This window comes from Arachis ipaensis, chromosome B5, assembly GCF_059453495.1.
Source record: "Arachis ipaensis isolate K30076 ecotype BB chromosome B5, ASM5945349v1, whole genome shotgun sequence".
In the NCBI taxonomy this organism is placed as follows: Eukaryota; Viridiplantae; Streptophyta; class Magnoliopsida; order Fabales; family Fabaceae; genus Arachis; species Arachis ipaensis.
This window is the reverse complement of record NC_142440.1, coordinates 144,452,461-144,462,726: the sequence shown is the minus strand read 5'-3', so window position 1 is coordinate 144,462,726 and position 10,266 is coordinate 144,452,461. Positions and strand designations below refer to the sequence as shown.

General features: G+C 32.2%; 1 protein-coding gene across 1 annotated transcript; it reads left to right on the top strand.

Moving 5' to 3' along the window:
• The first annotated feature begins 3,306 nt into the window (after positions 1-3,306).
• LOC107636010 (LEAF RUST 10 DISEASE-RESISTANCE LOCUS RECEPTOR-LIKE PROTEIN KINASE-like 2.4) lies at positions 3,307-8,567 on the top strand. Its single transcript, XM_016339550.3, has 3 exons — positions 3,307-4,081; positions 5,152-5,184; positions 7,201-8,567. The coding sequence occupies exons 1-3, from the start codon at positions 3,307-3,309 to the stop codon at positions 8,319-8,321; spliced, it is 1,929 nt and encodes a 642-aa protein (XP_016195036.2). The 3' UTR covers positions 8,322-8,567.
• Positions 8,568-10,266: the final 1,699 nt, after the last annotated feature.

Here is a 10,266-nt window from a genome sequence, read left to right as displayed (position 1 = left end):
TAACAAAAGCGGTAAATGGATACGGTAGGCTCAGTGATGAGACATCAGTTAAGGCTTCGGAGTTGCTTCTTCTTCTGAATTAACACGTCGTACATTCTACTTTAACAATGAATGATTCCTTCAACGGCAAGGTTGCAAGTGATTAAGCCATGAGTCGTGGTCATTAATCTCCTTAGGTCCAGATTGAACATCCGAATGGACTAGATCAATCTGGGAGAGGGTGAAGCGCGCGCTAGTCAATCTCTCTACTGATCCTACTCAAAACGCTACAGACAAGGTCGGATCTTCCGAATCAGAGATTGCTGCTCTTATGGTTCTAGCCCTTAGAGCCACATGAACCTTAATTGCCCCTGACTAACGGGGTTATATGTCACATATCCAATTAATCCAGATAATTATGTTGAAATACGTGATGCATCCTCAAGTTGTAGATCAATACTATCCGGGTCAGGACTCGTAAGAACTCATGTAGAATCGAGATTCATAAGGATGAAGAACGACAATGCATCATAGAATAGAATCACGCATTGATTGAGATGGAAAAGTACTTGTATTAATTCATAGGAATTAGCAGAGCTCCTAACCTTAATTTAGGAGGTTTAGTTGCTCATACTGTATAGAGAAATAACTGAAATATTCAAAAATGGTAAAAGAGAGATCCTAAACAATGGTGATCTCCTTTCTATTTATACTAACCTAAACCTAAAGAGACATTAATAGTAATTGGAAAATTACAAAATTGAAATAAACTAAGCTAAAGGTGTGAAAATCTACTTCTGGGCCCACTTGGTGAGTATTTGAGTAGAGCTTGGTGTCCAACTTGAAGAAGTTGGCGTTGAACGCCTACTAGGGGGTAGGGTTGCTGCTTCCTTGCTCCCTTTGTGGCGTTGAACGCCCCAGCCTTGGTCGTCTTGGGGCGTTGAATGCCCCATAGGGGGTAGTATGGGCGTTCAACGCCCATTTTGGACTGTTCAATCTGAAGAAAAACATAGACCATTATATATTGTTAAAAAATTTTGGAAGTTATCTTTCCAACGCCGTTGAGAACGCATCATTTGGACCTCTGTAGCTCCAGATTTTGAGAACAGCATCTGCTCTGCTTTCCTTGCATCCGAATCAGACTTTGCCAAAACTTCACCAATTTCACCCAAAATTCATCTAAAATCATAGAAAAACATAAAAGCTCAAAGTAATATCCAAAGAAGTGAATTTTACATTAAAACCTACTAAAACTCAACAAAACATACTGAAAATACTAAGAAATTGATGCCAAAAAGCGTATAAAATATCCACTCATCACTCGTATTAGAAAATCGTAGTTAACGGCAATTATGACGTTAAGCTAGATGCATCTGGCTCAAACCTTAGCTAGCAGGGGCGTTGCTAGCCTAACGTGTAGACCACACGTTGGATCTATCATTTCGTACAGACATACGAGAGGAAAGAGCTACCCTTAAAGGTGGAGCCACCCAATTGTAGACTATTTGATTTCTATACTGAGAACTCTCTTATTGTTTCAATTATTAGTATCAATTACTATTTTCTAATTAAAGTTACTTTAATAATAATGTTTATATGGTATCATGTGAATTATAGATATGCTGTATAGTCACTGGATTGCAAAACTCACTCTGTTTTTTTAAAAATATTTTTCAAGAATAAATACTTGATTATGTGAGTTTTTTTATTCAAGGGCAATGATATGCAATAGGTACTTATTCTTTGTTGAGTTCTTAGACATTATCTACTCCATATGTCATAGACAAGATTCAACCATATTTATTTATTTAATTTTTTGTTAAAAATATGTAACTATTCATTCTAGAACTTGTAAATTCATTAAAAATACTTATAACTTTCTTATTTATCTTATATTCAAATCTGTTAGGCTTACTAGGGGACTATTTTTCCCGGGTTTCAGTCATGGCTCATTTTGGGCTGTGACAAGGAAGGAACTTGCGCTTGAACTCATGACGCATTTTATCCCATATCTTAATCTTTCTTCTTCCTTCTCTTTCTCACTGACGCTTAAGATTCTCCCACTATACTAACGCAGGCTTCTTCAACTTGATTACTACAAGCTTCACGCGCTTGTCGTGCGAAATGTCTTTTAACTTGAACACTCTTTCCACTGTGCAAAGCCAATCGATTAAAATCATCTGGTTGGAGTCTCCCTTCAAACTCAACAATATCAATTTTGATTTTTAAGTATTTAGCTTTCATGTTTGTATCGTGCCCTTTGTGTGAACAAATCTTCAGACGAAGAAGAATAATGAAATAGATTTACATTATCCTCTTTAATAAAAGAGTTGTCTTCATTCTGCTTGCCATGATTATTTTGAGCGGCTTCATATTTTGCAAGTTGCTCTTGCAACTCTTTAACTTGACGGCGTAATTCATTCATTTCGCCATTTCAATTTCTTGAATAATTCTGTGCTTTGGAACTATCTTTTACTTATATGCAATGATGTTGATGCTTTGGCATCGATATTATGATGATAGATGATGTACAATAATGATGGGAAGACACTAGTTTATGTCTATTTGCTGACTTTAAGTTGATGATATGGTAATAAGTTATTAGCTACAGTTTGTTCTATTTCAGCTGATGCAAAATAGATTACTAGTTTATGTTATGTTAATGCATTCAACTTTAAGCCATTATTAAATAGCAAGTTGATGTTGATGAAGTACCTAGCGCAAAATATAATAAAAATAGTTGATCTATGCCATTTCTTGATTTGATGTCATTTTCACCATACTAGACTACTTTGACGAAGTTGACTCTTAACTGTTTCCTTGGTACTCAACATCTGATAATTCATTTTAATAAACCAAATCAGTTACACCTCTAATTCTGATACTTACCTTGATAGCGATAGAACCATCAAAGTGAAGGATATGCCAGATTATGTGTTCCCCTACCTTGCATGGGTTTGTTTACTTCTAAGTTAACTGTTTCAACTTCCTAAATTCTGTCTAATTACTTCTCAGATCAAAGCTACTTCAATGTTGGAATACTTTTGACATGTAACTATACTTTTCCTTTACTATATTAAAAGGAATATAAGAAAGACATTTGATTAAAAGAAAGTGGGTTGTAGTTTCGGCGTCGACTGACTCTGCCTACTTGGTATTAGTATTTAGTTTTCCATGGTCGTGGTCAACATTCAACAGCTCCCTCACCTGAAAATATGAAAAATTAAACACGGTGATGGAAACTTAACACCATGCTTCCTGCGTACACACTACACAGTATGGTGCAAATAAATAAAACTGCTGTAAGGTGTATGGAGTCGTTGAATAATGGATTACAAAGTCACAGGGATCTGGATCTTCATTTCTTTGCGGCTGATGGCAGCTTTGCCAGCATCCCTCTCTCAATCACCACCCTCCAATTATTACTCCCTGTGTGAGCAGCAATATGAGTGTGGCGAATTTCGCGACGTGTACTATCCTTTCTGGGGGCAAAACCGACCCCGCCAGTGTGGCGGTGATGACAAACTTCGGCTTTTCTGCGCCAAGGAGAATGCCAAACACTACGCTTACATTGAAATGGGGTCACAACGATTCAATGTGGTGACAATTGAGACCCTAATTAACTATTACAGGGTGAAATTGGTGCCCTTGCTAATGGATGACGGAAGACCTGATGTTTGCTCTATGGATTTCAATTATTCTCTGAATTACCTTCCATTCACCTATAACCAAACAGTGCACAACATCACCATATTCTATAATTGCAGCTACTCCTATCCGGATAATCATAGCCTAGGGTGCGGTTATGTTGTGTATTATAATGGTACGGAAAAAGAGGTTCTGGAAAGTCATCCAGACCTTCAGAATTGCGTTCATCGTATCCAAGTGGCCGCTGAGGCTGTTGCGTTGAACGGTGCTTCTGCTCGGCATTTCGGTGAAGGTGTGTTGGTGAAGTATACTTTTTCTCAAGATTGTATGAGTTGCTTGAACAGTGGAGGAACCTGCGGGAGCAACAATACGGATCAATTTACCTGCTACTGCCCTCATGGATCTAACGCCGTCCAATGTTCTCTCCCCGTTGATAATCGCCCTCCACAAAAGAGTATGGATCCTTCCTTCATTTTAAATTTTTAATAGGTGACATGAAACTACTTTAAAAAATTTAAAGTATTAGAAAGAAGTATCTAAATAGTTATATCTGTGATACATCTTATTAAATAAGAGTTTTTTTTTGGATTTATTTAAATTTTTTGCATAAATTAGCTTTATTTTTCTTATGGAATATAACCAGGATTGAATTCTAAATTTTAGTCATACAAATTCTAATATCAAATTATAAAATTATTTTTCTTAAAACATTAAAATAATAGAAAGAAGATACATTAATTATTATATCTTTAATACTAAGTTATGCATGGATTAAAGATTGGTTTTTTTTAATTCAATCCCTTTTCGCCGGAAGCATTTAATCCTCTTTGGATCCTCTACTGTAGTGCTAGTTAATGAGTAGAAAACCTCCAATTCTCGAACACCAATCATGAGTGCGAGTGAGTGTTTGGTGAATCCAATAAACAGAGGGAATGGTTCTGTTCTTTTTCCCTCCCTTCTTCCACTGGGTTCCAACTTCACTGCTTCCCTTCCAAATATCAAGCAACAAATAATCCTTCAACTCCAATCCCATGCACAATTATAGCTTTGATCAATTACCATTTACTTATAGTTCTGATAGCATAAATCTCTCTTTCTTCTATAACTGTACCACGGAACCAATAGATTATCCCACTGCTCCTTAGTCTCAGTTTATTATTAATGTACCACTGGAAATGAATGGTGCTGTTAGTTTCATTAGAATTACACTGAAATTTTGAGGATGCTGTTTATTTTAAACTTTTTCCTCTGCTTCTGCAAGGATAAGTCTTACCTGAAAACTTGTGGTCATGGTAATTAGTAACACCTTAGGAAATGTTCTGATGATGTAGTTACCTTAGCAACTGTTCTTTGCACTTTCTTCATGTTCACATTCTTATGGCTAATGTTATCTTTCTTCATGTTCACATATGCTGAAAGCACACACTCAAGTATTAATGATTATGCTTGCTGGCTTCACCTTAAACTTGAAAAAAGCTCAAGAGTGTTATAACTCATGTTTGTTTTCAATATTAACTGTTGCAGGACATCACTGGAGATGGATAATCATCGGTATAGGTAATACATCTAGCCCTCCTGTCATATTTTCTTAGGGTTGTTTCGTTGCTTAATATATATACTCCATCTTACGTGCACAAGTTTTTTAGTACAACTAAAATCATGATCTACATAAATGTCCATGCTTCTTCTTTTTATATGTTTTAATTTGTTATTCATACAAAATATTTCCCTATCTTCCTACGGTATTTTTTTTCAGATAGAGAACTTCTTCAATCAAATGAAGTTTTTCAGTTAAATTCTTTTGAACATTACAGATTTTTTAGTTAATGATATAGAAAATAACAGAGAAATTTTAGTAAAAATTACAAAAAGTTTAGTTAAATAACACGTAAATATTAGTTGAATAATGCATAAATTGTTTCGAAATGTACAAGTTTTTTAGTTGAGTAACACAAATTTTAGTTGAATAACACAAATAGTTATTGTGTTTATATGTTTATCGCTAAAATTTTTGTTTATCGCTAAAATAGTTATTGTGTTTACCTTCAAATTATGCTTGTGATCACAAAATTTATATATTTATCATGAATAAACTTTGTTTTCTTTTTTTATTTTTCTTCAAAAAGTTGTGTTTACTTTAACATGTATATATTTATTATCGTAAAACTTCTATGTTTTTCCTCAATAAAATTCTTTATTTTTCTTTATGTTTCTCTTAAAAAAAATTGTATTTACCTTCAAAAACTTTTCGTATTTATTGTATAAATTATGCATTTTTTTTCTATGTTTCTCTTAAAAAAAATTGCATTTACCCTCAATTACTTTTGTATTTATTTATCACAATTTGCATTCAAAATATTTTCATGTTTATCATAACATAATTTTTATATTTTTTCAATAAATTTTGGTATTTTTTCTACGTTTTTATTAAAAAAGTGTTTACCTTAAAAGTTTTCCATGTTTATTAACAAAAAATTTGGGATAAAGTATATTTTTGTCCTTGAAGTTTGCTCAAATTTTCAAAAATATCCCTAAATTTTATTTTGTTTCAAAAATTTTTTATTTGCATTAAATATACCCCTAGCGACTAATTTTCTAAAAAACTTAGGACAACTTCAGCAACAATTTCACAAAAACAACTTCAACACAAGCAAATCAGACATAGTTATCATGTATTATTGTTAGATTGATCCTAAACTTTTTGAAAACTTATCTATCAGGAGTATGTTTGATGCAAATAAAAAACTTTTAAGACAAAATGAAACAAAATAAAACTTATAATATTTTTAAAATTTTTAAATTTCAAAGAAAAAAATTACACTTTATAAAAAAATTTGTATTTATCATCAATAAATTTCTGTATTTTCTTCTTGTGTTTCTCTTCAAAATTTGTGTTTACCTTGAAGAATTCATGAGTTTATTGTCAACAAGTAATAGTATTTTTCTTTGTCTGTTTCTAATCGAAATGTTTTTTGTTTACCTTCAAAAAAATTGTGTTAATCATCCTAAAATTTATGTATTTTTCCTTAATATATTCAAAATATTGTGTTTATCATCCCAAAATTTCTGTGTTTACATCAATAATTTTTTGTGTTTTTTACTTTCATTTGTCTTCAAAAAATTATGTATTTACTTTCAAAATTTTTTTGTGTATCATAACAAAATTTCTATGTTTATACCTAATATATTTCTATATTTTCTTCATATGCTTTTATTCAAAAAGTTGTATTTACTTTCAAAAATATTTTACCACAAAAAATTAAATTCTATTTTTTATTGTCAATAAAATTTAATTTGTGTTTTCTTCTCGTGTTTCTTTTCAAAAAGTTTTGTTTACCTTCATAACTTTTTCTGTTTATCATCACAAAAGTTGTATTTACTTTCTGATATTTTTCATGTTTCTTTCTTTGTTTCTTTTCAAGAAATTGTATTTTATCTTTAAAAAATGCCTATGTTTATTGTCGTAAAATTTATATATTTTTCCTCAATAAATTTATCTATTTGCTCTCTATGCTTATCTATATTTCTCTATGTTTTTCTTAACCCCTAACTCTCCGAAGCTACTTGTATCAGGTTCAGGTATTATAGCTGTAGTAATTATAGTTGCTGGACTAATGGCTAATTGTTTTACATGTAAGTCATCAAGGATAAAGAATAACCAAGATATTGAAACCTTCTTAAGAGATCAAGGAGTCTTAACTCTGAAGAGATATAGATTCTCGGATGTGAAGAAAATGACCAATTCTTTCAAAGATGAATTAGGACAAGGTGGTTTTGGTATTGTATACAAGGGAAAATTATCCAATGGTTCTGATGTGGCCGTCAAAATGTTGAATCAATCCAAAGAAAATGGTGAAGATTTTATTAATGAGGTAGCTAGTATTAGTAGAACTTCTCATGTTAATGTTGTCACCCTTCTTGGATTTTGCTTAGAAGGTCATAAGAAAGTTCTAATCTATGAGTTTATGTCTAATGGTTCCCTTGACAATTTTATTTACAAAAAAGAACCTAAAAGTTCTCTATTCTTGAGTTGGGATCATTTGTATCACATTTCCATAGGGATAGCTAGAGGATTGGAGTATTTGCATAGAGGATGCAACATTCGAATTTTACATTTTGACATAAATCCACGAAATATTCTTTTGGATGAAAACTTTTGTCCTAAGATATCAGATTTCGGGTTAGCAAAGCTTTGTCCTAGAAAAGAAAGTCACATTTCCATGTCCAAAACTAGAGGAACAATAGGGTATATAGCTCCAGAAGTGTGGAACAGACATTTCGGTAGAGTTTCACATAAATCTGATGTTTATAGTTATGGAATGATGCTTCTAGAAATGGTAGGAATGAAGGAGAAGAACATAATTGCAGAGACAAATCAAACAAGCGAGATGTACTTTCCTGATTGGATATACAAAAGGCTTGAGCAAGGCACTCAACTAGGACCGGATGATGATGGGGAGGTGACCATAGAGGAAAATGATGTTGTTAAGAAAATGACAGTGGTGGGTTTATGGTGCATTCAACCAATTCCAGATGATAGACCAACAATGAGCAAAGTTGTAGAAATGTTGGAAGGCAGCATGAACTCCCTGGAATTGCCTCCAAGACCCGTTCTGTCTTCTCCGATAAAATCGGCCATAGAATCTTCTACAATTGTATCGGCATTGGTAGAATCTTCTTATATTGTTAATTAATTCATTGCATTGTACCCCTATGTTGTCTATATGTACCAAGCACACATAGAATATGTTTTCACTGATAAGTACTTAATTCTATTGCCTTGAGGAGGAAAGATATTTTTGAAAATTCTCTGGTTTCACATTAAGGTGGTACCTGTAATTTATTGTAAGTATGCATTGAGGTCAGAGATTCTATAATGTACCTAATTGATCAAGAAATAGTTAAAGGGTCCTGCTAATTGTGTTGATGCCTTTTACCATGAATGGTTGTTATCTTTTTGCTTTTCAAGATTCAATTTAGCTCTATTGTTCTTGATGGAAAAAATTTCCTAAGAATATTAATAACAGAAGGTGCTCACGGATACAAAATGGTAGGTTGATGGATCTGTTCCCTAGATTGTTCTGTGTTGCAGACCAAAAAAATCTCTAATTGCAGAGTGTGGGTTCTGGAATGGGGTATATTGGGCTGCGTTTGTTTTTTAGAACAGGATAACACAAGACATTGAGAACAAGACACAAATGATATAAATACAAAATTTTGTGTTCTTATAAACTAGAATAAATTATGCAAATTTAATTTATTCTAATTTTTTTTTTTCATTCAAAAAATTTAAGAAGAAAAATATAATAATAAAAAAATATAATTATGAAAAATTAACAAGAATAATAAAATAAAAAATAAAAAACAATCCCACTACATTACCAACAACGTTTCTGCCAACTTCTGCCAACTCTTGTTTATGATCGTGTTTAACGGAAGTGTCTTTGTAGATGTGTTAGTGTCTAACAAAAATGTCTTTATTATAGTTGTGTCTAATAAAAGTGTCTTTATATATATATTTTCTGGATGTGTCTCTTTATATATGTGTTTAAAATATAATAATTAATTATTATTGGTAATAAGTTGGCAGATAGTTATTGGTACCCTATACTTTTCTAATAAAAAATAAGTTATATCCCTTGTTAGTGTCTCTATTCATATTTCATCCGTTAAATATAATTTTGTGTTTCTGTATGTCTGTCTTAATGTTCGTCTATATAAACCAAGGCAGCCTTGGATATGGAATTTTCTTTGGCGCAAAGAACTACGTCAGTGGGAACTTGAATTGCTTGATGAGATGCACTTAATTTTATTATCAAAGGAATTATGGGGTGTAAATGAGGATCGATTAATATGAAAATATGATAAAAATGATATTTATGTTACTAACTCATTAGTGCAGCTTTTGCAAAGCTAGCAGTCGAAGGAGGAAATTACTAGCTATAGCTTTACATCAAAGTTGTGGAAAGGATGAGTGCCACCCAAAATTGAGACCTTTGCATGGTTTGTGCTTGTTGGGAGGATAAACACAAAAGTGAGACTGGCTAGACTGAAAATGATAACCCAAGATAGATGCTTGTGTTTTGTGTGGTAGGGAAGAAGAAAACTTGGACCATTTATTCATAAAATGCAGATTTTAATGGAAGTTATGGGAAAAGTGGTTACAACTCTTTAGCACTCAATGGGTGACGTCAGGAAACATGAAAGAAATTTTCTTATGTTGTTCCGAGGCATAATCGAAGAAGGTTGAGAAACGAAGATGGAGTGTTGCGTTCTTTGCAGTCATATGCTCATTATCGACTACAAGAAATGAGGTCATTTTCAAAGAGAAAAAGGTATGCTTTAATAAATTCCTAGCTAAAAGCAAGTTGTTTTATGACTTTTATGGTAAGATGAAGGACACTGACACACATATGGGATACGATACGGGACATGACTACATACAAATTTTAAAATGTTATAAGATATAGGAACACACATACATATAAAATATAAAGTATTTTTTAGATAAATTTTAATGATATTTTGATATTTTATTGATATTAAAATATAAATTAATTTTTTAATTATTTTTAATATCTTATTTTAATTATATCAAGTATTTAAAATATTTTTTTGTTTTAATAAATAATAATATAT